Source organism: Phascolarctos cinereus, unplaced genomic scaffold (genome assembly GCF_003287225.1).
Source record: "Phascolarctos cinereus isolate Bilbo 61053 unplaced genomic scaffold, phaCin_HiC Scaffold_1;HRSCAF=81, whole genome shotgun sequence".
Taxonomy (NCBI): Eukaryota; Metazoa; Chordata; class Mammalia; order Diprotodontia; family Phascolarctidae; genus Phascolarctos; species Phascolarctos cinereus.
This window is the reverse complement of record NW_027555514.1, coordinates 185,656,721-185,684,714: the sequence shown is the minus strand read 5'-3', so window position 1 is coordinate 185,684,714 and position 27,994 is coordinate 185,656,721. Positions and strand designations below refer to the sequence as shown.

The 27,994-nt window shown below is 43.6% G+C and overlaps 1 protein-coding gene across 3 annotated transcripts; it reads left to right on the top strand.

The window, feature by feature from the left end:
• Window positions 1–64: 64 nt before the first annotated feature.
• On the top strand, window positions 65–27,994 carry SCNN1A (sodium channel epithelial 1 subunit alpha). Of its 3 annotated transcripts, none has more exons than XM_020994342.2 (13): window positions 65–492; window positions 1,247–1,601; window positions 11,706–11,958; window positions 14,689–14,873; window positions 18,164–18,267; window positions 18,713–18,876; window positions 19,466–19,567; window positions 19,823–19,940; window positions 25,320–25,398; window positions 25,603–25,660; window positions 26,021–26,076; window positions 26,403–26,475; window positions 27,410–27,994. In XM_020994342.2, the coding sequence occupies exons 1-13, from the start codon at window positions 123–125 to the stop codon at window positions 27,578–27,580; spliced, it is 2,088 nt and encodes a 695-aa protein (XP_020850001.2). In that variant the 5' UTR covers window positions 65–122; the 3' UTR covers window positions 27,581–27,994. The 3 variants fall into 3 exon arrangements, with proteins under 3 accessions (XP_020850001.2, XP_020850002.1, XP_020850003.1); XM_020994343.2 differs by lacking the exon at window positions 65–492 and adding an exon at window positions 526–647; XM_020994344.2 differs by lacking the exon at window positions 65–492 and adding an exon at window positions 526–651.

Sequence of the window (27,994 nt, the reverse complement as noted above, 5' to 3'; positions counted from 1 at the left end):
AGTCTCAGTGCCCTCATTTGAAAAATGAAGGGGTGTATTAGATGTTTTGAAGATGTAATGAAGGGCTTCTATGATATAATTGATGAAGTCTCTTCCAGCTCTAAATCCTATGATGCTATTATATGTCTCTTATCCCCATTTACTTTCTCTGTCCCTGGCCACCCTCAATTCAAAGCTCCTGTTCTGTTCATCTTCTTTTTCTCTGCCTTTCTTTTTATCTCTGTCTCTTTTTTGCCTGTGCTTATCTTTTCTTCCCGGTGGTCCACTCATCTCACTGTCCCTACCCCCAGACTCTCTTGGTGTCCCCCAGGCTTCTCTTACAGTGTTCAGTTCTTTGGGCTGTCTATTCCGTGCCCACCTTCCTCCCCACCAGCCCAAGCTCCTCCTCTGCTCCTCCCCCCCTGCCCGGCTCACCTTTAATTGAGATGCTAATAAGGCTTCTGTCACTTCCATCCTGGGCGGGCTGGCTGGCCAGGCCACTGCACCTGTCAGGTGAGGGGGAGGAGAGACCCAGCTGCCAGATTCAACTGGAAAGAAACCAGTCCCTGGCTAACTACGGCTTGGGAGTAGGGAGCAGGAGACAACTCAGACCTCCTGGAACTCACAGTCCCTGAGGCTCGAGAAAGCTGAGCTGAGACAAAGCCTGAGTGGGTAACACAGAGACAGAGGAAGAGGTGGAGATATGACAGAGTAAAGTGGGGTGGAGGGAGAAGGAGGAAGAGACAGAGAGAGAAAGAGAGAGAGAAAGGAAGAGATGCAAAGAGACAAACAGTGAGCAAGAGACAGATAGGCAGAGGGACAGAAACAGAGAGATAGAGACAGATTAACCTGGAGTGAAAGAGACAGGAAAAAATAATAGAGAAAGACCTTCTGGAATGAGTAGTATAGAAACAGGAGAACCTGGGACAAAAGTGAGAAACTAAAAATTAGTCAGAGAGCTTTAGAAAAGCGCTCACTCTAAAGAGCAGAAAACAGCTGACAGAGAAGGAAGACAGAGATACTCTAGGACCGGCACTAACCCGCCCAAACCAGCAAATTAGCTGGTTCCAGAGGAAAAGCAGGGAAGGGTGGGTAGGTGGAGAGGAGTGGGATTGTCCTCTCTCCTGCCCCCCCCTCCCCCCCACTCCAGGAGGTTTGGCCCCACTCCCAGCCTGGGGAAAGGAAAAGAAGAGTTTAGGTTGATGATAATGGAGATAGGCAAGTCAATAGCCTAGCCTTGACTCACATTATCTACTTCTAATCCAAGGCCCCATGAAGGAGGAAAAAGTTGAGCATGAGGGGCAGCACTCCGAGCCAGGAGGCTCCCAGGAGGAGGAAAAAGAAGGCCTGATTGAGTTCCACCGTTCCTACCGAGAGCTCTTCCAGTTTTTCTGCAACAATACCACCATCCATGGTGCCATCCGACTGGTTTGCTCCAAGCACAACCGAATGAAGACAGCCTTCTGGGCTGTGTTGTGGCTCTGTACCTTCGGTATGATGTACTGGCAATTTGGCCTGCTGTTTGGGCAATATTTCAGCTACCCGGTTAGTCTCAACATCAACCTCAATTCTGACAAGCTCGTCTTCCCGGCAGTCACTGTCTGCACTCTCAACCCATACAGGTCAGTCGGCCCTTCCTCTCGCTTGTTAAATCACAGTGTTTTCATCCCATCAGGCAGAGGGACCCCCTCTGCCATTAATAAATCCTGATTCCCAAGTGGAGTGACAGATGTCAGGCAGAACTCAACATTTAGACAGACCCCAGTCTCAGCCTGAGCCAAGCCCTGCCTACCATATACCTATTACTCTGACTCTCCTTGCAACCTGTTCTGGTTAGCAGTCAGAGTTCCTGGGTTCAAATGTTGGCTCTGATGCTCATTAGCTGTGTAACCTTGGACAAGTCATTTAACCTCTCTGAGCCTCAGTATCCTCATCTGTAAAAAGGCTTGAATTCCCTACCACATATACTTGTTGTATTCCCTAAACCTTAAAGCACTATGTAAATGTGCATGCAAGATTGAACAGGGTATAGAAACTCTGTCACACACCTGTTCCTCCCCTCACCCCCCAAACCAGGAAGAGAGAAGGAGAGTCTCTCTAACCTCAAAAGAGAGAAACTGATATGGGAAAGGGTGGTAGGAACTGGAGGTAGGTGGTGGTGACTGGCAGAAGCTGGCCTATCTTCCTCCTTTGGGGAGTGGTTTTCTTTAGAGGACAGTAAAAGTGGGTGGAGTTGGGACTGCAAAGCAATTAGTGAGCCCACTGGTGGAAGAGAGGAAGAAAAGGGAAAGGAAGGTAAATAGTCAAGGGTGAATGGGAGAGCAAGAAAGCATCTTTCTTAAAGCCTGCCTGGCCCAAATGCCCATGCTATAGGATTGACTTGGAAGTGGCTGATCCCAATTTATAGTATTACTCTGTAAAGACTTACAGTGTTGCTTCCCAGACCAGAGGTCTGGACCCTTTAGTCTGGAGGAAGTTCTTCCTATGTCTTCCTCTTTCTCTCTTGGCTCCTCTGTCCCTTTTCATATGATAGTAATCTTATTTGATCCCCTTCATCCGCTTCAGATTCTGCCTTCTCACTGACCCTTCCGTCTCCCTGGCTCCCTTTCCCCCATGACCCTTTCATTCCCTCTGATATGTGCATCCTTGGGACCCAGGGTTTTTTTTTCAAACTTTTTGAGTTCCATTATCTCCCATTGCCAGTTTTTGACTTGAAGTCTGAAAGGAACAACAGAAGGTAGGCAGGAGATGAAGGTGTTGTGTATGTGTATACATATACATTTATATTAACTCATTCAGCAAATATATTTTGAATGCCTGCCATTTATTTGTGGAAAGACAGGGTCCCAGCCCTCCAGAAGAATACTATCTTGTGTCTATATGTGGTTTTATTTTGGGGTGTGTATATGCATCTATGTCTATACATAGCTATATCTATACTGGGGGTGGATGTATGTCTGAGGGTGGGGAATTTTCATGGGCAGGTAAGTGGCTATCCTGGTAGATGGATGTGGAGGATGGAGGTCTTCCCGTATGTTTTCCAGCAAGTTCACAGGAGGTTAATGGATTGTAGTGGGGGCAGCTAGGTGGTGCAGTGAATAGAGCCACCAGACTGAGTTCAAAGCGACACTTATCAGCTGTGTGACCCTGGGCAAGTCACTTTACCCTGTTTCCTCATCTGTAAAATGAGCTGGAGAAGTAAATGGCAAATCACTCTAGTATCTTTGCCAAGAAAACCCCATATGGGCTCATGAAGAGTTGGAAATGACTGAAAAGAACAGCAATGAACTGTAGAATAGGGTCCAGGTCTGATGTGTTCTTGACTAACCTCCATTTGTTACTTAGAGTGGGAGGCATGGGCCTCTGGAGATGAAGGGATGGATGGAGAGGCATGTAGAGGAAGGTATACTTAATAAGTGCCATTTAGAATTACGCTTATGTAATTTATACAACATCATATTTGCTCATGTGTGACAAGATTTCCTCTAGGACCATGTCCTTTCCTCCCCTCTTAGCTCCCCCCAACATCTAGGTCCTTTTGTTGCTGTTCAGTCATGTCCAACTCTTTGTGACCCCATTTGGAGTTTTCTTGCCAAAGATACTGGAAGGGTCTGGCCATTTCTCTGGCTCATTTTACAGATGAGGAAACTGAGGCAAACAGGGCTAAGTGACTTGCCTAGGGTCACACAGCTAGTAAGTGTCTGAGGCCAGAAGATTCATCTTCCTGAATCTAGGCATGGTGCTCTATCCACTATGGCACCTCCTGTCCCTAAGTGCGTTTGCTTAGTTTCTGTTTCCTCTCTCTTTGATAGTTCCAGGGTGGTCTCCTCTTACTATCCCAACCCTTTGCCTTTTTTGTTCCTAAATTGCCCAAGCCACGCTTCCCTGAGCCTGGAGTCCTTAACACTTGGTTTGTGGGGTGGGGAGATGGAGTGGTGTACCTGGCTCACGCTGGGAATTTGGCCAAATGGACTTCAGTTAAGCCAGTTAGCCTCGAAGGCACACCTAGTTTGGAGGATCGCTTGGCCTGCAGCAAGAGAAGGAGAGAAATTGGGAGGAGGTGTTGTGTGCCAGAGTTTGTCACCAACAAGTAAATGAAAGAGGCCCTGACCAATCAATTCTAGAGAATACTTGATTTATTGTGTACTCTGCTAGGTGGGGGTGGGTGAAAGCACAAAGAAGTTTTGGGCTTTTGCCCTCAAGGAAGTTACCACCTCACTGGGGAATCAAAACATTCACATAAAAAATTAAATAACAATATGTAGGTTTCAGAATAGAAGTACTTAAGTGCTACCTGAGAGACCTTTATGGGCTGGGAAAGTACAAAACAGCTTCACAAAGGAAGTGAAATTTGGACTGGCACTTGAAAAACTGGCAAGCTTGGGAAAGGTGGAAAGGGGAGAGGGAGGGAAAGTCATTCCAGACTAGGGGAGTGGTGTCCCCCAAACCAGAACAGGGCAAATGTTCTTGGAGAACGATGAAACCAGTCAGATTGCAGTGGAGGCTCTTGGAGATGAGTAGAGGCTTAGATTAGGGAGATAGAGTGGAGGAGAGTCTGGGAAGGGAGAGGGTGAGGGAGAGAAGGAGAAGACAACTGTGGCAGAGGAGGAGAACATGATGGCATCATGGCCTGACTCGTAGGTTGAGAGAGACAGGCAGAGTAGGGAGGGGCAAGTTTAGACAGGTTATATGGGTGATGACCTGGACCTGAATCAGAGTTTAGTGGAAGGAGCAAGAGAGGGAGGGAGAAATGGGTGATACCACTGGGACAGAAGGAGTAGGATGTGGTAATGGATGGAATATGAAGATAAGGAGGGTGAGGAGTTGGAGCACATAACTGTGTGTGTATGGGCATGCAGAATCTGTCCTCTCAATGAATTCCAAATAAATCCTCCCCTTGCCTCTGCCTTGGGCTTGGAGAACTGGGAAAGGAGATGAGGTAATTCAGGAAGTTGATGGAAATAGGGGAAAACTGTATAGCTAAAAGAGGCAGGAGTTTTAATCCTTTAGCTTGGAGAAGGGAAGACTGAAGATTGGGGAGGAAATTATTTTAGCACATTTTTTGGGTCCCTGACAAACTTTTCCATTGAAATCAGAGCAAAAGGAAATTACTCCTGAGCTGTCAGAGAGCCTTAGGGTAAATTGAAGGAAGAAGTTGAGGAGCCTTAAGGCAATGGAATGGGATGCCAAGAGAGTTCATAGTACCACTTTCACTGGAGAGAGAGAGAGAGAGAGAATGGCAGAGAGGTTCAGGCAATGGGAGTCAGGAGTTGAGGACTGGACTGAATATCAGGGCAACCACAGAAAGACTCCTAAAGAGAAAAAATCATAAAGAGATGGAGAATCTTTCTAGTCACCGAGTGTCACAATTTGGACACCCACCAACCTATGCAGGGCCTTATGCTTATAGTCACTGTATGTCCTGGATATTCTGAGCCTGGATTAATTTTCAGGGGGAAAAAGTAGAAGCTTTGCAAAAGAGTTATCCTTTGTCAGACAATGTGTACTTGGTTCAAGAATTATGGTCACTGTAACTTTGCTAGGGGATGAATCAGGATAGGGAGAAGAATCATAGTATATCAAAGTGAGAAGGGACCTTAGAGCTTACCTAGATTGAACCTCTACCGCACAGTACACCATTCCACAACTTCCCTTGATAAATAACATGCAAAAGAGTTGCACATGGATAGAGTCAGAAGACCTGCAGGCAAATCTTAATTCTGACATTTACTGTGACCAGGGACAAATCATTTCACTCAGTTTCTTAATCTGCAAGATAGGTATTATAATATTGCACCATCCACCTCCCCTGGTTGCTGCAAAGTCAATGATTACCCTGTTAGTCAATGTCTTCCAGTATTATCTCTTGAGCTCAGCCCTCCATGTCTGAAGGCCTCCTCCATTCTATTTACAATTCTGTTAATCCCTTCAATTGTGTGATGTGGATCCTCTGTTCAATAATTTCCCCAAGCCATCTTCTTTTCCTTCTAGCATTCTTTCTTTCTCCTCCCCATAGATGAAATTGGGTATTGCTCTGAGGAAATTAATTAGGTGGAAACTATAGGGAAGTGAATTTTTAGTGCAACAACAAAAAGAGTTTTCTTTTTTAAAAATTAAATTTTTTTATTGATACTTTTTGTTTTTACAAAACAACTTTACAAAATATTATTTCTTATGTCCCTTCTCCTCCCCATCAAGTCGTCACTTGTAACAAAGCATAAAAAAAAGAAAAAAATCATTTTGGCACAACTAACCAATACATTAACAGAGTCCAACAGCATATTCAATATGCTACATCCATATTCCTTCCACCTCTTTGAAGAAAGGAGGGAAGTGAATTTTTTCATCTCTTCTTTTTGGTCCTATGCTTGCTCATTCATGCTGCAAAATTGCAATGGCCATAGTTAGCCCAAAAGAAGCAATTCCCCACTTCTCTGAAGAGGTTGGGGAAAGGGAATTATAAGTGTGAAATATTGTATATAAAGTCAGTCAGTTAGTTTTGCTGAACTCCCCCCTCCCCCTTAAAAGTATTTTTCAGACAAGATGGCAGCAGTCAGTCTTATAAAAAAGAATTAACATCCAGAACTGCTCAACAATGGGACGGGCAGGCAGTCTCATTCATTCATTTCAGTCAATAAATACTCAGTGAATGCAGCTAGATGGTGCAGTGGATGGAGTATTGGGTCTGGAGTTAGGAAGACTATCTTTCTTAGTTCAAATCTGGCCTCAGACATTTACTAGCCAGGTGACCCTGGGCAAGTCATTTAATCCTGTTTGCCTCAGTTTCCTCATCTCTAAAATGAACTGGAGAAGGAAATAAACTACTACAGTATCTTTGCCAAGAAATCTTCAAATGGGGTCGGGAAGAGTTGACATGACTGAAACATCAACAAACATGCTATAGGGGATATAAAGATAAATAGGACCTGATGCCTGCCCTCCCTGTCACATGGAATTCCATGTTTTACGTTGCTACTTCAAGACCAACTCACCATCATTCACCAGTCTCTTTTCCTTTGGAGTCTACATCATTCATTTACATACTAGCTCCTTTTCATCCTTGTTACTGTCATTTATACCTTTCAGAGTACTTTCCTACCTTCCTCCAGAACTTTAACATCTGCTGACTAGTCTTCCCCATCTCCTCCCTGACATTCTTATCAGTGACTTCAGCATCCATGTGGATGACCCTTCTAATGCCTTGGCCTCAACCTCCTCATCTCTGGTGACCGTCACACCAGCCTCCTAGCACAGGAGACCTCATAATCACCACTCAGTTTCTCCAGTCCCAATACCATACTTTTTTTTTTTTTTAGTGAGGGCAATTGGAGTTAAGTGACTTGCCCAGAGTCACACAGCTAGGAAGTATTATGTGTCTGAGGTCAGATTTGAACTCAGGTCTTCCTAATTCCAGTGCCAGTGCTCTATCCACTGTGCCACCTAGCTGCCCTCCAATATCACACTTCTGCTCAGTGCCAGAGAAAGTGAGGGAAGGCATGTTGTTTGATTAGATCTGCTGCTTCATGTTCTTTGACTTCATTTAGTTTCCCACCGGGGCAAGTAGAAAGTCATTTCTTATTGACTTCCTATCATATTTCCTATTGGTGCTACTTAAAATTTTTCCCACTCTTCTTCAAACTCCATATTCTTCTCTTTCTTCAATTCAATCCAATAAGAATTGATGAAATACCTATATGTCTTCTAGGGAATGGGATAGACCCTGAGGATACAAAGATAAGAACGAAACAGCCCCCACTCTCAGGGAGCTTACTTTCTGCTAGAGAGAGGTGAGACATAATAACCCAGATGCAGATAAGTGAATATAAAACATTTAAAAAATATAAAGTAATTTTTTGAGAGAAAGGGGTACACAAAGAACTAGAGAAATCAATAAAGGCCTCTATAAGAAAAGGGACTTGAGCTAATGGTTCTAAGAGGCCAAACTGAAAAAGGAGAGCATGGGACACACCCAATGCCAAGGCAGAGTAAAGGGAGATGGAACATTAATAGCAAAGAGGCCAGTTTGATGGAAACATAAGAAGAGGGCAGTAATACATAATTTGCCTGGAAAGACAGATCTAAGCCAGGCTGTGAAGGAAGAAGTGGAGGCTATGAACTGGGGTTTATATTTTTGCCTAGATGCAATTGTGCTTGTCCTTTGTTCTGGAAGAGGGCTGTGACATCAGGGAGACGATGACATGACTTGCAATTGACTTTGATTTGAGTGAGAGAGGGCTGTGCAAAATCCCCAGCCTCACTTTCTCCTCCAGGGCCATCTGGGTCCAGTGGCCATAGATCAGGACAACTGGAGCTGGCCTTGCATGCAGGGCCATTCCACCCTGGCCTTTGTCAGCTAAGGTCTTCTCAAGTTCTCACTTTGAGGTGACACCCATTCAGTGAATAGGCCTCTTTAAAGAGTGAGTCAAAGGATAGCCCTTTTAATAATAAAAAAAAGAAAAAGAAAAAGAAAAGAAAGAAATCAAACTGGGAGGGGGAGATCATCTGGGTTGCTCACCAAAAGAGAAACAGTTTCTATTTACATTCATTCTGAGCAAGGAGGACCCAAAAAAATAACCATTAAGAAGCACTTGGGCCGGGACCTGTTGTCCAATCTATGAGCTCCAGAGTGAATTGGGTTTAAGGCTTGGTCTTTGAGAGGTTGTTGCTAAGCAAAAAGAGAGGCTGGTGACTTTGCACAGCCCTCCCTCACTCAAATCAAAGTCAATTGTAAGTCATGTCATCGTCTTCCTGATGTCATGGTCCTTTTTCAGGAACGAAGGACAAACACAACAACCTAGATGCAATAGGGAGCCACTGAAACCTCTTTAGCTGGGGAACAACATTGTCAGACCTGAACTTTAGGAATATAAATTTGATAGCTGTACGAACTTAGGGAAGAGAGTTTAGAGGCAGGGAGGGCAATTGAAAGACTGTTGTAATAATACAGATTGAGAAGAGCTAAGGGCTTGAACCAGGGTGGTTGTGGTGTCAAGTATAGAAAAGCAGACAAATGTGAGAAATGTAGCAGAATCAGTATGATTTAGCAACAGATTAGATATGAGGGAGGGGAGGTTACACAAGGAGTCAGGCAGGTTCAGGGAGAAAGAGAATAAACTGTATTTTGGACATGTTGAGTTTGAGATGCTCATGAGATCTCATCGTGAATATGTCCAGTAAGAGTATGAGATGTGAGACTGGAGGTCAGAAGAAAGATGAAGCCTGGATATGTAGATGTGGGAGTAAATGGCATAGAGATGAACACATGTGAGTTGATAGGATCAGGTAGAGGAAGAATGTAGAGAAAGAAGAGTAGAAACTTTGGGACAGAGCCGAGCAGTGTATTCACATCTAGGGGGTTGGACATGGATGGTGATTCCGCAAAGGGGACAGAGAGGGATTGGTCTGAGAAGTGGGAGGAGAGTGTATCTAGAAAGAGGAGCTGGGCAGGATTACAGGCAGCAAGGAAGCAGCAGTCAGTGGATAAAATTGCAGGTCTCCTTTATAAACAGATTGTTTTCACCATTTTCACAGTCTAGCAGAAGAGACAGGAATATATTAAATAGATGTAAAATATATACAATGAGCCAAGTGTGAATGACTATGAGGATTCAGTAGTGAATATATACATGTGAGAAAAGGGAATTTTATTTGCTTTTTTGAAAGGTGAATATTATTGAATGGACCTTTTTCCCATCAAACTAAGGAAACAAATTTTAACTAAAGAAATTTAATTTAAAAAATTAGTGACTAGACTTTGTTTTAAAATATAAACTGTTAAAACAAGACATCAAACAAGACTTTTTTGGAGATATCATGGTGTGCCTGAGCACAAATCCTACATCTACATAGAAAGACATCTACAAAAATGAGATTGACCGTGTCCTGAAGGAAGCGCGTTGCTGTTGTTCAGCTGTTCAGTCATGTCTGACTCATCGGGACCCCATGAACCATAGCACACCAGGCCTCTCTGTCCCCTACTACCTCTTAAAGTCTGTCCAAGTTCATGTTCGTTGTTTCCATGACACTATCTATCCGTCTCGTCCTCTGCCATCCCCTTTTCCTTTTGCCTTCTATCTTTCTCAGTGTATAATATTCTAATAAGTGAAACACACACACACACACACACACACACACACACACACACACACACACACACACACGCACACAGAAGTGGTGCCCTGGGAGGGATGTTTTGGTTTGAAAAGGAGAATAGATCTACCCACCACTTCCAGTAGCAGTAGGGATATTGACTTGATTGTGATTCTAGGGCTAAAAAAAATCCAGGGCAAAAGAGGGAGAGGAGATAAGCAGACTGCAGCTTGGATGTCCAGAAGCATGGAATACTTCAAATATGAGCTGGAACCAGCTTAGATGTAGAGAGAGACACTCACCAACTAGGGCAGCACAAGCTGAAAGGATTAAGTCATTCAGATCATGGTCTAAATCCCTATCACCTACAGATGATAGAGCTGCGGTGCAATGGTCAGGGCTGTCAGATGTGATGGGGTCACAGGAAGTCCTTTGATAATAAATTAATGACACTTATATAATACTTTAGCTCTCTCTTTAGGGTTATAGGAGTAATAGAGCCTTCACCCTAAGTACCCCAACAAACTGTTGAAATGAGATATTCAGGCTTAGACAACCTTAGTGTAGAGAGAGTGGTTTTATGATAGGAAAGTGTTCAGGGACTCAGGGGCCCCTGTGGATCTCTGTCTTGGCCCCAGAAAAAGTGAAGGAAAAGGAAAATGTTTCTCTACACACCACTGGGCTAATAGCCTACTACCGAACTCATTGTTTCCTATTTAGAGAAATCAAGCTGTCAGTGGGAGGGAGTCAGATAGATTTTCTCAGTAAACAGCTGTTCAATAAATGTTGTTGGTTGACTAATTACAAAATTTACCAGCTTCCATATTCCAATCCCTAGAAAACACATATACCTTTCATGCTTCCCTTCTGCCTTCTTCCCTCTTCCCCATTCTCTCCTGCCCCCAGTGTGAAAACTTTGGGGGTAACATGAGGACCATAAAGTACAATTTATGGAACTGGAAAAAGAATAGTTGAGTTCAAAATCCAGGATCTGAACACTTACTAGCTCACTGATTTTGGCAGTCACCGGACCTCTCTGGGCCTCAGTTTCTTCATCTATAAAATAAGAGCTTTGGACTAGATTAGAGATTCTTAACTTTTTTGACTTCTACAAAATTGTTAGCTGAATTTATAATCAAAGGAAATGATAAATTTCAGCTGGAGGTTAGTGAAAATAAAGATGTAATTTTTTTTTCTCATCCAAGTTCAAGTACCTCTGAAATCTTTCCACAAACCCCTTAGATAAGGATAAGAACCCCTGGGGGCCAAATGATTCTTGCATTCCTTTCCAGTTGTAACATTCCATGATTCTGAGAATAGGGGAATCACCTCTATTCATGTAAATATGAGCAGAGAGACACTTCCCACTTACTTCCTGTCTTTCCTTGGAACATTGGTAGTCTTTTTTTTTTTCTTTTGCGAGGCAATTAGTGTTAAGTGACTTGTCCAGGGTCGCGAAGTTAGTAAGTGTTCAGTGTCTGAGGCTGGGTTTGAACTCAGGTTCTTCTGACTCCAGGGCTAGTGCTCTATGCCTGTGCCACCTAGCTGCCCTGCACAATCCTCTCCCCCCCCTTTTTTTTGTGAGAGATTGGTAGTCTCTTGACAGGCCTTCCATAAGAAACTTATGTCTTTTCCAGGTACTCTAAGATCCAAGAGGAGCTGGAAGATCTGGATCGCATCACAGAACAGACGCTTTTTAACCTTTACAAGTACAACTCATCACATAGCTCCTCCAACAAGGCTCGGGTCCGACGCGAGCTCCTGAACACCCTACCCTATCCTTTAGTTAAGATTCAGGACCCCCACCCCTTCCACCATCACCGAGCCTCTGGTGTCCAAGAGAACAACCCTCAAGTGGATAAGAACGACTGGAAGATTGGCTTTATCTTGGTAAGACCCTGCTCAGACTCTTGTCTTCATCTCCTCCTCTGGCTACACCCATTTCCAGGTCCATTTGCCCCTTCTACCCCCCAACTCCCTATTCCAATCTCTTTCCTTGGTGAGGTCCAATCTCCTGGTCCTACCCAGTCACTCATTTTTTAATTTATCTAATAAAGGTTGATTGAGCATATATTATATGAAAGACATTGTACTGAATGCTGCAGGATATACAAAAATGAATATAAAACTCAGGACCCTTACCGTATCAGAGCATTTGAAGGACATTGAACCATTTGGGGATTGAAGTGTTCCTTAGATCATGACCAAATGACCTAAGACACATGAGCTTATACAAGGCAGAATATAATTTGTATTCCTAAGAGGAATGCAAGATGCATACACAAATAACTTACAGAACATAATTTGTCCCATTAGAGAAATAAAAAGACAGTTGAGCTGTCCCTTGAAGAACGAATAGGCTTTCCCAGCCCACTGTTATTGGTGGGATTGTAACGAGGTATGGTGGTCAGGACTTTGTTTCCGGGTGCTAGAATTTAGAGAGTGCTGACAGAATTTGTAGTCCTTTGGCAATGTAGGAATGGACAACTAAGCATTTTGTTAGCAAGAATTATTAGTTAATAGGAGCCATAGGAGCTTCCTACAACTTAGGTGAGCTTGCATCCAGCTCCATCCCAAGTCTTCCTACTTTTGGATGGCCTTCTCAGCAGAGGCTTCCCAGTGTGCCAGGGTCTTTCTCCCCAAGATAGCTACAACCAAGGTAAGCTCCTCCTAGTCCCATCCCCATCTGCTTCCCAGCAGCAGCCTTGGGCTCCTCCCAGCTCCTCCACTCCATACAGTTCATGCTGCTTGCTCTAGTTGCAAAAATGACCACTTAGGATTCTGCTTCTTGGTACTGCTTCCGCCTTAATTGCTCACACTTGCATCTCCTATCTACTCCTTTGGTTTCATCTACTCTAAGTTTAGTTTCAAATGTTTTTAGTCTGGTGACGGGATCTTTCTCTCCTTCTTTTCTCTCTTCTCTCTGCTCTCCTGGCTTCCTGACCTCCTCAATCAACACCATAGTCTACCAGATGCTAGGGTCTCCTCCCTGACCCTTCTACCCCACCAACTGCTGGTTAAAAAACAAAATCCGTGCTGCCTTTTCCTGTGTGAATAACTGGTGGTGTAGTTACAGCTTGTAAAATATTCATTTGGCTCTTTGAGTTATGGGTTTAAATCTGCTTTGGAAAATCACCTTATAAAGAAACAATGGACTTGAATGTAGGGGTTCTTCAGCTTTTGGGTGTCATGAGTCTCTGGCGTTCGGTCTGGTAAAGCCTCCAGACTGTCTTTCTCAGAATTATGTTTTTAATTTCATTAACTAAATACATAGGATTAAAAGGAAACCAATTATATTGAAATAAAGATGTGATTCTTTTCCTATCAAAGCTCACAGACCTTCTGAAACCACTTTGGTGTGGTTTTGGGCCCAGCCCAAGTCCAAGGTGGTGGACCTTTCTAGAGAACTATACACCAGGGGCAGCCATTTTCTCTGCCCTGGACACCTGAAGTCAGGTTCAGGAAGGGGACAAAGCAACAAACCTATGAGAAAGGGTAGAAAGAGAAGAATAAGAGGAAAAGAAAGAAAAAAGTACACAAAGGAGAGAGTGATAGTCACCACCATCAGTGACTTTGGGAAGTACCAGTGACCACACATTTCAGGCATTTGGTCTAGAGGAAATCGCTCCAAACTGAGCTCTATTCTTGACTTTGACAGCATTTCACTATGACTTTGAACAAATGGCAGTAGCTATGTAGAACAGTGTTTAGAGGACTGGACATAGAGTTAGGAAGATCTGAGTTCAAACCCTCAGATACTTAACTAACTATGAGAAGCTTGGTTAGTCAGATAACCTTTGTTTACCTCAGTTTTCTCACTGTAAAGTGGGGAATTATAATAGCACCTACCTCCCAGAGTGATTGTGAGGATCAAGTAAGATATTTGTAAAGCACTTTGCAAACCTCAAAGTGTTATACGAATGCTTATTATTAACGATAGCAACAACAACCTCTTGGGACCTTCCTGATTTATAAGTAGGAAAAAGAACCCATTTCTTCTTTGCCCCACTTAATTAGAATATCGTGAAATAAAAGTGATCTAATAAATGAGAAAGAACTTTGAATAATAAAAAAGGGTTATACCAATTAAATATAATAAGTAGTAACTATTATTATTTCCTTTCACCTATACTCTAACCAGGGGTGGGGAACCTTCAGCCTCGAGGCCACATGTAGCCCTCTAGGTCCTCAAGTTTGGCCCTTTGACTGAATCCAAACCTCATAGAACAAATCCCCTTAATAAAAGGATTTGTTCTGTAAAACTTGGACTTGGTCGAAAGGCCCCACCGAGGACCACTGTGGCCTCGAGGCTGCAGGTTCCCCACCCCTGCAGACTTTCCTTAGCCCCATTGTTCCTATGAAATGCTCTCTTTCACTGCCACCTAAGCTGATCTACTAATTCTCTTCCCCATTTTCTGGCTCAGAGCTTCTCCCACGGGCTTCTCTTTCTGTTCCCTCTTCCTTCTCTCCCCACCGCCGGTTACCCGATCTCTTTAATTAGCATTCTGGTGTCTCAGACCCAAGGACTTCCTACCTGGTCCCTGAGTGCACCCGCCTTTTTTTCTTTTTCTACCTCTCTTCTGCCCTTCTTCTAACCCTTCTCTGGTACCTGTGTCTCAGTGTAACAAGAACAAATCAGACTGCTTCTACCAGACCTATTCTTCAGGGGTGGATGCTGTCCGAGAGTGGTATCGCTTTCATTTTATCAACATCCTAGCTCGTCTGGACTCCCAAGATCTGAATGAGGCTGCATTGGGTAATTTCATCTTTGCCTGTCGCTTCAACCAGGCCTCCTGCAACGAAGGGTGAGTTCCTGTCCACTTCCACTTTGACCCTCTTCCTTTTTCCCTGGGGCTGACTTTTTTTCCCCTTGAGTACTCCCCATTCACTCCCAGGTGCCATGATAACTTGCTGCTTCCCCAACCTTTGTAGATTTAGAGCAATAGGGCCTAAGCTTGCACCCTTGCTTTTCTTCTTACTAAATGGATGACCTTAAGCAGTCTCATTACTATCTGCATAAAAATCCCTTTTAACTCTGAATCCTATGATTGTGTCTGAGCACTGGGTTGTGTGATGGTGATTGTAATCTGTAGGGAATTGGGGTTGGAGCTGGAGTTCTATATTTGATGAGCTTAAGGCTTTCTCTGCCAGAAATGTGGACTTCTCTCTCTTTGCCTGTCCATCTGTTTAGCTCCTAAGTTGATCTTATTTCCTGATTCTACATAGATCCCAGAGAGGTTCTAGCAGCTACTTAATTTCTGAGGGGGTTTAAAAAGGGAAAGTTTGTGGGCAAAAAGTTATGGGTGGGTGGGAGACCTGCTCTGTATCTTGTTCCCTGCCCCCAACTACCCCTTCTCCTCCCCTCTGTGTCCTCTTAAGTTGCATTAAGAACAGTATAAGGTTTAGAATGGGGGAGGTGGCTAGCATTGTTGTAAATTGGTCCTGATCATTGGTCCTGGTCAGACCAGACCGTATCCATAGTGTTATGTTAGCTTTGGGAGTTGGGGGTGGGGTTACAGATGAGCCCGAATATGTCCAGAGGAAGATGGCCGTGCTGTATAAATTGAGGGAAATGGGACTGGTGAGGAGAAGGCATTTTTTTTGAGGGGTGTCAATTGATTTCTGCACATACTTTAAACACTATCAAAGGGCTAGTGTGGAAGAAGGGTTAGACATTCTGCAAAGATTCATCGGGCTGAGCTAGGACTAGTGGGTGGAAGTTTCAGAGAGGTAGATTTTGGCTCCATGTAAGGAAGAACTTCCTAACAGTTATAGCTGTCCCCAAATGGTGTGACCTCCTTGGGATGTGGTGTGTTCCTGCTCACTGGAGGGGCTCAGAAAGAAGTAGACCAAGCCGCAGTCTGGCATCTGGTGCAACAAATTCCTCAGAGCCTGAGAGTACAAATGAACAATCCTTTTATTAAAAACCATTCCATGTATATGTACAGCCTATATCAGATTGCACGCCATATTGGGGAGGGAGGCAAAGAGGAAGGGCGAGAAAATTTAAAACTCAAAAGCTTATGGAAGTGAATGCTGAAAACTAAAATTAATTAATTAATTTTTAAAAAAGGGAAAAAAAATTCCAGTATTCCAGGGTAAAAATAGTTTTCAAGGCAGTTAAAAGCAGTTCAGGAAATAAAAGCAATAGGCAAGGAGCTTTAGAGCAATCTCCAAGAAATGTTCCCCAAATGGTGGTCTCAGCTCCTACCAAAGTTCTAAAAAATCACTTTTTATTATTTTTGCTCCAGCGGCCCAGAGCTAGATCTCAGATCAGTCCACCTGGGGGAAAGGTAGCTCACTCTACTCCAGGTTTGAACCATAGTTTCTTTGCTCGCAATAGTGTAGGCTAGGGATGTTGTGTGTGTGTGTGTGTGTGTGTGTGTGTGTCTAAGATTGCTGTTTAGTTCAGACTTCTTTAACTCTGCCAGTATTCTGGTCTACAACAGAAGTCATTCTTGCAAGGAATGTTATAGGTAGGGGATATACTAGATAATCTCTGAGGTCCTTTCCAACTCTTAAGCTTCTATGATCTGCTCATACTAATTCAACCTTCTCCTAAATCTTCTTCAATAGAGGGGTCCTCACATGATCACTTTCACCCTCTCCAAATCCCTAGGACGAGCTCTTCTAAGGTAGCATCTGGCATATATCATACTGGGTAGCTAAGCCTTGCAAGAAAGCAGCAAGGCTCTGGCCTCCTAGTTGTCCTGTGACACCTTTTCTTCCCATTTCCCCCACTTTTCCAAACCATGTTTTCTTTTCTAGCTTTAAGCTGGTGTTTGTTTAAGGACAGATCTTGCCACCTGGGAGGGTGTGGCATTCAGAGCACCTGGGACTTGATCAGCCCATACTTCCCTGATCCCTCAGCTTTTCTCTGACTTTCCCCAGTCTCTAATCCTCCTCTCATCTCCTGAACTTGAATAGTTCTGAAGCTCTTTCTTCTTACCCTTCTTCCTCCCATCATGGACTCTTTCCTTCCTAATAGTTCATAGTTTATCTATAACTTAACATTTAGGATCTGATCTTTGGGAGAGCCTGGGAGGAAGGGTGTGGAAGAGATGAGTTCACCCTAGGATGATGCTAAAATTAGAAGTCAGAGAGAATTCAGAGATTAAGTAGTCCAATTTTCTCATGTTAACAGATGAGGAAATTTAGGTCTGGAGGAGATAAAGCATTTGTCCAAGGCCACATAGCTAGTTAGTGGTAGAATCAGTATTCAGAACTCAGGTCTACTGATTCCCAGCCTAGAGTTATTTCCAACACACAATCCTGCCTTCCTGCTCCCAGTCTATAAATCATTGACATATAGGTATACTGACTCCTGCAGCCTTGGTCTGTGTAGGATTTCCCTCATCCCTATCAACTCTCTACAACCAGACTTGGTGGTGGTGGTGGTGGTGGTGGGGATGGTTTTTCCAGTTAGAGAAACATTATTGATGACAATGATACTTTGGATTGTTGTGGAACAACAGAGCTCCAAGGGTCCTTATTGAGAGGGGATGGTCAGGGGCCTTTTAGTCAATGGTCCCCTCCCCACCATGCTTAATCTCTCTTTTACCAACCCTTTTCTTTTCCTTGAGGAGACTCTCTCTTCCTGCTCTTTCCTGAATCTCTCTCATTCAAAAACTGGTTTGGGAGCAGGAACTATGTGCAGAGGCTGTGCTGGGTGCCTTCTCTCAGAGAATTTATAATCTGATGGAGTATATAATACTGCCTGCTTGTAAAGTTAACTAACAAGGAGAAAGTTTTTAGTTGCTGGAAATGATTTTTTTCCCCCAAATGCCACTTTGTGTCTTTCATTGGCACTTATGTTCTAAAATATACTTATTCCATATCTTCACTCCAGCTAGATTGTAAACTCCGGGAGGGTTGGGATCATGTCTTGTTCCTTTGTTTTGCTGTTGCTTAGCAGAGTGAATCAACCCAATTGTTTGTTCAATTGAATTGACTGTGAGTTGTCAAATACCAAGTTGTCAAGTACCAGACAGTAGGTACTACAGGAGTCCAGAGGAGACTGGACTCAGCCCAATTCCCATTTCCTTTCCCTGGCTCCCCTCTTCCTCCTCTAACCCTGTTCTCTTCCACTGCTAAGGAATTATTCCCAGTTTCATCACCCCATCTATGGAAACTGTTACACCTTCAATGGCAAGAATGACTCCAACCTCTGGATGTCTTCTACACCTGGAATCAATAACGGTAAGAGACTCTTCCCTAGGCCTTCTCTCCATTCTTCTATTCAGCTACTCCTATTCCTCACATCTTCTCCTGTTTTCCCCAGTCCATATGCCAGGTTTCCTCAGCTGGATTTCCTTTTCCCTTAGTTGCAGTTCCATAGCAAGTCCAGTCCATTCCAGAAGGGTGCCATCTTGGATTTTTCCCTCTTTCCTTTGAGTTATATGCCAATATTCATCACAAAACTGATAAAATCTGGTTCTAATTGTTCTTACTGATTGGTATTATTGCCTGAGTGTCTGTGGCAATGGTTCACAAATCCTGTGAACCTCCTGATCCCAGTTCTTCCTGACCTTATTCTCTTAAATTCTGGGAAGCTGGAAAAGATTGGAATGAGGCAGGGATGACTTCCTTCCCCTTAGTCATTCTCCTTTTCTTAAATTCCTTCTTGCCTTGCCAACCCTTCAAGGTCTGTCCCTGACACTACGAACAGAAAGAAACGACTTCATTCCACTGCTGTCCACAGTGACAGGGGCCAGGGTGATGGTGCATGGGCAAGATGAACCAGCATTCATGGATGATGGTGGCTTCAATATTCGACCAGGAGTGGAGACATCTATCAGCATGAGAAAGGCATGGGCACTATGTCTAGAGACTTGGGTGTGGGATGGGAGGAATATAGAAAGAAGAGGGAGGAAGGTTCTCAGAGATACGAAGGGCATAGTTGGTAGCAAGATGGCTGAGAAGGAACTCAGCAATAACTCTTGGTGCTGGAGCACAGAGGGGAGGGGGAAGAATTGTGTCTCCTCAATGACAAATTACGAGTAAGTTGGCGTGTAGGATTCCTATAGAATGAGTATATGGAATGTGGGGTCTACTAGGAGTTGGGGATCCTGAGGAGCAGGCATCAGGGACATGGTTATCCTAGGGATTAGGGACTGGCATTAAGGGGCATTCTGATGATCAGATGCAAATGGTGTAACTATTGGTGCTTGGAGACTGGGAGGGAAGAAAGGCTCTGGAGGACCTGAGAAGTATAGGGAGCTGGATATTGGGAAGGCCACTGAAAAACATGAGAATTTGTTAGTTATCACGGGATTGTGGGGGCTGGTAGATTTAAGTGTGAGCCCTGAGGATCCAGCCAGGGAGAATTGAGCACTGGGGTAGGGGAAAGGCTAATTGTTTTGACTTAGACCTTTCTGGGTTTGGGTGGGGTGGACAGGAAACCCTGGACCGACTTGGCGGTGACTATGGGGATTGTACCAACAATGGCAGCAGCGACGTCAAAGTCAAGAACTTCTATTCTTCCAAGTATACACAGCAGGTGAGGTCCCAGTTTGATGATTCCCCTCACCTATCCTCCTCACATCTTCCAGGTCAGTTCAAGACTCAGTAGCCAGAGCTACCCTCCCCTTCCCCAGATTATGATGAAGTGTGGGGGGGTACATGGTGCGGAGGACTGTTTGCCCTTTCCTTCCTCTCCTCTTCTCCTTGGAGTATCCTAGTGGGGTTATCACTAGGGGAGGGTTGTAGTCCACAGTCTGAGCTCCTCTCCCTCTGCACTCCCTTTCTCCCCAAGGTGTGTGTCCACTCCTGCTTCCAGGAAAACATGATCCGGAAGTGTGGGTGTGCATACATGTCCTACCCAAAGCCCGATGAAGTGGAGTTTTGTGACTATAAGAAGCACACAGACTGGGGTGAGCCACTTGTCCACTTTCTGGCTTTAGCACAGGGCTCCCATAGGGATATCTTCCCTTGGCACCCCCTCCATTCCCTTTTGCCTCTCCCTGTTCCTTGACATCTTGTCCCTCCCCTTTGGTCCCCTGTCTCTCACTTACTTGCATAACTTTTGTCTTGGCATTTTCCCCTATTTCTTTGTGTTTGGCTCTGTCTTGTTCTTTCTTTGAGTCTCTGCTGTGGTCTCTCTGTGTTTATGATCTTTCTCTTTTCTCAATCACGTGTTCTGTCTCTGGTTTATTGTTTCTCTTTCTAGATCTCTGTTTTTGATTCTGTTTTCCTCCCGATCTCTGATGCTCTATCTAGGTTTCTCTCTTGGTTTCTGTTTGAGTCTGAAAGAATGTAAGGGTTGTTAGGAACTCAGAGATCCTCAAATCTAACTTGCAATTCAGCAGGCATCTCCTATATAATCTCATAGAATATTAGAGCCCTAGGCAGCTTTAGAGGTCATTTAGTCCACTTTTGTCAGAGTTGACAAGTGTTAATTAAGCACTTAATATGTGCCAGGGACTGTGCTAATAAAGACAAAACTGAGGCTCCAAGAAGTTGTGACTTACGCAATCAAGGTCACAAGACACATTGCAAATGGCAGCCCTGGTCATCCATCTTCCACTTGAAATCCTCCAGCGAAGGGGAAGGACCCATAGCTCATTCCATTTTTGGGCAGCTTTCGAGCTCAAATCCATCTCTGCAGCATTTCCTATTGCTCCTAGTTCTGCCCTCTGAGGCAAAGCAGAACAGGTCTGCAATTCTCCCAGATGATGGCCTTTTGAATACTTAAAGACAGTTATCATGTTCTTGATGTGTCTTCTCCAGGCTGAATATCACCAGCTCCTTCAACTAATCCCTTTACAACATAGTGTCCCCCTCACCATCCTGATTGTCATCCTTAGGAAGAAATCAGAACTGGACACTGGGCTCCAGATGTCTGACCAGGGCAGAGCACAGAGGGACTATTATTACCCCCTCTGAACACTATGCCTCTCTTAATACAGCTTAAGTAGCTTTAGCTAATTATATGATGAGAGATATGCTATATGATACTATTATAGCATTGACTTATATTAAACAGGAAGTCAATGAAAACCCCTAGATCGTTCCCATCAGCAGTGTTGTCTGGCTATGCTTCTCCCATCCTATACTTATATAGTTGGTCTTTTGAACCCAAGTACAGGAGTGTGCATTTATCCCTATTAATTTTGAAATTTTATTTTAGTAAATTCAATCCATTGCTCTGCCCTATTGAGATCTTATTCCTTTGTTTGATGTTATCTCCCTTTGGGTAGGTATTTCTTTCTTTCTTTCCTCCTCCTCCTCCTCCTCCTCTTCCTCCTTTCCTTCTTCTCCTTCTCCTTCCTTCTTCTTCTTCTTCTTCTTCTTCTTCTTCTTCTTCTTCTTCTTCTTCTTCTTCTTCTCCTTCTTCTCCTTCTCCTTCTTCTCCTTCTCCTCCTTCTCCTCCTCCTTCTCCTTCTCCTTCTCCTTCTCCTTCTCCTTCTCCTTCTCCTTCTCCTTCTCCTTCTCCTTCTCCTCCTTCTCCTTCTCCTCCTTCTCCTCCTCCTTTTCCTTCCCCCTCCTCCTCTTCTCCTTCCCATTCTTCTTCCTCTTCTTCTTCTTCTCCCCACTATTGGACCTCATCAGTCCATTAGTAACCAAGAATTATTGAGTGCATACTTTGTGCCAGGTGCACTGGAGAACCAAAGACTAAAACAAAACAATGCTCACTCAAAAAGGAGGTTATACTCAGTCAAGTGAAACAGTGTGTTCTCATGGGAGAGAATCACTAGTAGTTGAAGGATCAAGGAAAGCTTAGCATAGAAAGTGGCACTTAAATTGAACTTGAAGCAAGCTAGTGATTCTAAGGAGTGGAAGTGAGGAGCGCATACATTGCCAGCTTGGGGGTGGGGGTGGGGGCAGCCTGTGAAAACACATGGAGATGGGAGGAGTAATGTGATATAGACGGAACAGAAAGTAGGCCAGTGTTGCTAGCATGCAGAGCTCATGAAGAGGATATAATATAATATAATATATTAATGTAATAATATGACAATAATACCATATAATATACCATACCATACTGTACCATACTGTACCATATACCATATGATAATACAATGTGTTAATATAATAATGTAACATATAATATAATAATACAATATAATTAATATAACAATACATTAATATGATATATATAAAATATATTAATATAATAATAAAATATATTAATAAACTTGGGAAAGGAGTTAAGTTAAATTGTGAAAGGCTTTCAATGTCCTCCAAAAAGGAGTTTTTCTTTTTTTGGTTAGGCAATGGGGTTAAGTGACTTGCCCAGGATCACATAGCTAGCGAATATTATGTGTCTGAGGCTGGATTTGAACTCAGGTCCTCCTGACTCCAGGGCCTGCACTCTATCCACTGTGCCACCTAGCTGCCCCAAGTTTTTCTTTTAATGTCATGGCAATAGGGAGCTGCTGAAACTTCTCAAATAGAAGAGTGACATAGTCAGACTCATACCTGAGGCTGCTATGTAGAGGATTATTGAGATGGGGGAGAATTATGGGCTGAGAGTCAAACAAACTAGGAGGTAATTGGGATGGGAGAGGGGAGCAGTGATGAAGTCCTGACCCAGGGTGGTAGCCATGTAAGTGGAGAGGATGAATGAGGAATGAAACATAGAGGATGGAGGGGATAGATCCTGGGGAGAATAATTTAAAAAAAACCCTGAAACAAACAAAAATGAAGGATGGGAAACTGATTCTTAGGAAGTAGAGAGTAACTATGGCAACTGAACCTAGAAGCAGGTTGAGTGATGGAGGCCTATTGAGTATTTGAAGGGTTGGACATTACCTGGAGGATGTAACACCTAAGGGTGGTTCTGACAACTGATAGCAGGAGGGATTTAGGTTATATAACGATGATGATGATAGCTAGCATTTATATAGCACCTACTATGTGTCAGGCACTGTGTTAAGCACTTTACAAATTTTATATCATTGGATCCTTACAACAACCCTGGGAGGTAGGTGTTATTATTATCTACATTTTACAGTTGAGAAAACTGAGATTAAATGATTTGCCCAAGGTCACATAGCTAGCATCTAAAACTAGATTTGAATTCAGGTCTTCCTGAGTCCAGGCCTAGCACTCTATCCACTACACTACCTAGCTCTTTCTAGATACTGATGTCTTACTGAAAACTATATAAGACTAGAAGATTGAAAGAGTATGAGAAATGCCCTTCTTTGGAGAATTCTTAAGGGGAGTCTAAAGAAATAACCAAGGATAGCTTACAGTGAGGTGAATCTGGGATCAGTTGAATAACTAGACCTGTGGAGAAATCACAAATAGCCTGATGTTAGTATGGAGGAAAGTCTCTAGTGGTGTGCCCCAGGGATCTGCTTTGGTCCTGTCTTGTTCAACATTTTCTTATCAATTTGGATGAAGCAGATTTGTCAGATTTGATGACATGAAGCTGGGAGCAATATCTAATACATTGGATGATAAATAATCAGTATCCAAAAGATCTCCACAAGCTCTAGAATTATGGTCTGACTGAAATTTAAGAGAGACAAATGAAAAAAAATCAACTTCACAAGTACAGGAGGCAGGGGTCATGGTTGGACAGTTGTTCCTGTGAAAAAGGTCTGGGGTTTTAATGAGCTACAAACTCAGTGTAACACAGGAATCAAACAAACTCATGCTATCTTAGGCTATGTTAAGAGAAGCACAGTTTTCACAATGAAGAAGGTGGTAGTTCTGCTATATACACTCTGTCCTAGTCTGGCCACATTTGGGATATGTCATACAACCTTTTATTAGGAAGGAGATAAGAAAATTAGTGTTGCTACAACAGGCCCGTACTACAAGATCAGTTGAAGGAACTGGGGATGTTTAGCTTTAAGAGGAGAAGAGTTATTCAAGCGCATGAAAAATGGCTTCAAGTATTTGAAGAATGGTCATGTGAAAGGATTAGACTTTTGTTGGCTCCTGAGAATGGACCTAAGAGCAAAGGGCAGATTTTGGTGTGATACAGAGAAACTCAACAATGAGAGCTGTCCAAGTGGGTTCTAGCTTATCAGAGGTCTTTCAGCAGAGTGTGGATAACAGAAGTGATCTTTTCTTAGGCATGGGGTTGCACAAGATGGCCTGGACGGTTGCTTGCAGCTCTGACATCATGTAATTCTGTGAATGAACAATAAGGATGAAGACTATGGTGTGCTGATAGAAATAGAAATAGAAGGTAGAAACTAGAAAGGATGCAGTCTAGCTCCCGGCCAGTGACCACGAGGGACAATTTTTGATTGGCAGACTTTTAAGATTTTGTGTATCTTTGCAACTTTCTACTTGTTATTTTTTTTACTTTTGCTAGTTTATTTGTAGAAAATCTGTTAGAAAATCTAAGAGATGCTTGTGTACTTGCTTCAAGGATAGGAGGGCAGGGTAGACACTAGGAGGTTGGGTTCTCATTTCACAGGGGGCCCAGTAGAAGACAAACTATAGTTGGAACTTTGGAAGACTTAAGAACTCTGATTAATGCGATGATCAGCCATGATTCCAGAGGATGGCTAAGCAAACATACTTTCCACCTCCTTACAGAGTAGGGAAGGACTCAAGATACAAAATGAGACATAATTTTTGGACGTGGTCAATGTGGGAATTTGCTTTGCTTTGACTATATCTATCTATCTATCTATCTATCTATCTATCTATCTATCTATCTATCTATCTGTATGTATGTATGTATGTGTATGTATATGTGTATCTATCTGTCTTTCTTCTTTCCTTCCTTTCTTCCTCCCTCTCTTCCCTCCTTCTTCCATCCCTTCCTCCTTTCCTCCCTTCCTTCCTCCCTCCCTCCCTCCCTCCCTTTTTTGGTTCAGTGGTGGGGTAAAATGGGAGGGAGAAAAAATAAATGCTTGTTATTTTTTAAAAAAATTAAATTTGAAAAAGAAACTATAATTGGAAGAATGGGTAGTAGCATCTAAGGAGGGAAACAGGAAGGCAGGTAGGCTAGTTATAGGATTATAGGATTTAAAGTCAGGATGTACCTTAAGATCATCCAGTCCAATCCCTTCATTTTACAGATGAAGAAACTGAGGCCCAGAGAAATTGTTTGCTTTTGGTCACATTGCTGAACAGAGTTCTCGGTGTTTTTTGGTACCAGACAAAGGAATGAACTAGGAGCTACCTTAAGAGGAGGGTTTGTACCAAAAGAAGTTTCCTAGATTTTTCTCCAAAAGGAGAGGCTTCCATCAGCCTAGGATAGGGAATGGGTCATTCAGTCTTGACACAGGGGAATGATCCCAGGATATATATAACTTTCTCTTTTCTTGGCTCCTCAGGTTACTGCTATTATAAGCTCCAGGATGCCTTCGCCTCTGATAACCTAGGGTGTTTCGCGAAGTGTCGTAAGCCCTGTTTGTAAGTGTCACCTCTTCTTTAGGAACAAAAATCAGTGTAGCCTTTCGGCTGGAAAGTATGAGGTCTCCAGCTGAGCTGCTCCCAGCCAGGAAAGCTGTTAGGGAGGAATTTGGGGCTCTGATGGTCTCTATATGTGGAGTGAAGTGGAAAGATGCTGGAGTAATTTTCCATCCTTTTTCACTCACCCTCCTCCTTTATCCATAGTGTAACCAGTTACGAGTTGTCTGCTGGCTATTCCCGCTGGCCCTCTGCAACATCTCAGGTAAAACGGGAGTGTGAAGGCATGAGAGGAAGTGGGTTAGAGACGTGTGTGCCTGCCTGTATATGTGTGTTAGCATGGGTACCCTGTGCATGTGTGAATGTTTGTATCTCATTGTTTGAGTGGGAATGTATCTAAATGTGTGAAAGTGTGTGCAAATATACATACATATATATATATATATATATATATATATATATATATATATATAGAGAGAGAGAGAGAGAGAGAGAGAGAGAGAGAGAAAGAGAGAGAGAGAGAGAGAGAGTGTATGTGGAGAGAGACAGAGAGAGACTGAGAGAGAGAGGGAGGGAGAGAAAGAGAGAAAATGAAAGTGACCTTGGATGATTCCATTTTTCTCAGGACTGGGTGTTCCAGATGTTGTCAATTCAGAATAATTACACCATCAGCTCCAAAAGGTATTTTGTCACCTGGCCCCAGACCTCAGGCCTCAGGATAAGAGACCTGTCTTGGGGAGGGGAGATCCAAAAACTGGGGAAAGAAAGGGGGTGGGGAGTAAAATCCTTTATAAATCTTAAAACATTTTATGAATGTCAACTATTACTGTTTTTATTCCTCATCTCTGTAATGGGTTGGGGAGGGACCAAGGAGTTGATGATCTCTGAGTCCCTTGCTCCAACATTTTGTAAGAGGATACAGGCTTTGGTATTTGATGGGGGAGGATCTGTGGGCATCTGAAGAGAGTCAGTCACCTAACTTTGTTTTTTTCCTCCTCTTCATGTAGTGGTGTTGCCAAAGTCAATATCTTCTTCAAAGAGCTGAACTATAAAACCAACTCAGAGTCTCCATCTGTTTCGGTGTGTCCCCTCTGGGGTGCTGGACAATGGGATTGGGGGAGGAGCAGCTTGGCAGCTGATTGAAGGGATCTTGGTGGCCTGGAAAGGGATGGGCTTACAGGATAGGGCCTAGGGCAGAAGGGGATAATGACAGGTTGGGGTTGGGGGAGGAGCAGGGGTGGTATGTGGAAAGGGGAGTGTGGAGAGATGAGAGGGCTCTTGAAGGTCACGGGACAAAGGGGATCCATCTAAGGGAGGTTAGGAAAGGGGGATTAGAATTTGCAAAGTGCCATGGCAGCATGAGGTTGGAGATCCTGTAAGGAAAGGGCCAGATATTGGAGGCACTGAGGATCGGTGGACTGACCTTGGGAACACAGGAAAGGAGGAACAGAGGTTAGGATCCTGGGAGAGAGGAGCCAAAGATCTCAGTTTCTTCATATGTAAACTAGCTGATCTCCAGAGTCCCTTCTAGCCCTAAGAGTCTGAGAATGGGTTGGGGACATTGGGGAGGAAGGGCCAAGGTCCAGGGACCCTGGGGGCGGGGGAGAGGATAGGTGTTAGGGACCATGGGGGAGGGGCCATGGAGTTTAGGACATAGCAGAGCTGTGTTTGGAACTGGGGTTGGAGTATATTTTTATAATGGATGAATAAAAATATGAGAGGAGTTGATATGGCTGAGTAGAAAGAGCCTTGGATCTGGAGTCAGAGGACCCGGGTTTGAATTCTGACTTTGCTACTTACAACTAGTGTGACCTTAGGCATGTTACTCCTTTCTAGTCCCCAGTTTACTCAACTATAAAATGAGGGGTTTAGACCAGATGATTTCTAAGTTCCCTTACAATTTCTTTAATCATTTGGTGAAAATTGTCACCTTGGTCAGCTTCCATGATCTTTGCTCTGAGCTCAGGGAAGTACCTTCCTATCATGACTTCCTTCATGTCCCTCCCCTTTGCAGATGGTCACCCTCCTGTCAAACCTGGGCAGTCAGTGGAGCCTGTGGTTTGGCTCTTCAGTGCTTTCTGTGGTGGAGATGGTTGAGCTGATCTTTGACTTCCTGGTGATAACCATCTTCTTGCTGCTCCGAAAGTTCCGAAGCCGCTACTGGGCTCCCAGCCAGACAGCCTAGGCAGTCTGGGTGGAAGCCACGGACTCGTCACTGCCCTCTTGATTCTCCTGTCACTCGAGTGCCTCCTCAGACCAGCTTGGCCCTGGTCCTTCTGCACCAGTCCTGCCACCTGACTATGCTACCCTGAGGTAGCATCTGTGTGTTAAGATAGACATCATAGCCGGAAAAAAAAATGAGTCTTCCTCATTGGTCCTAGACATCCTGGGACCTCAGCTGGTATCCTCCCCTCAATTCCATCTACCAGTTACAATGTTCTCTTCTGTCCATCCTCCATCTCCTTCATTCTTTGAGAAATCTGAGCAAACGGTAGCAATTTTCTCATAACATTCCATTCTCTGGTGTAACTTTTTCTTTGTGTATCTGTGGACCTTGGATGGGTACTGGCTTTCAGGATTAAAGAAATTTTAGAACTTC

Bases quoted from the DNA above. Each gene is read 5' to 3' on its own strand.
- SCNN1A (XM_020994342.2), top strand. From the start codon at position 123: ATGTCTCTTATCCCCATTTACTTTCTCTGTCCCTGGCCACCCTCAATT. The intron at 25,399-25,602 runs GTAAGTGTCACC...CTTTATCCATAG, and splicing joins AAGTGTCGTAAGCCCTGTTT to TGTAACCAGTTACGAGTTGT. The intron at 25,661-26,020 runs GTAAAACGGGAG...CATTTTTCTCAG, and splicing joins GGCCCTCTGCAACATCTCAG to GACTGGGTGTTCCAGATGTT.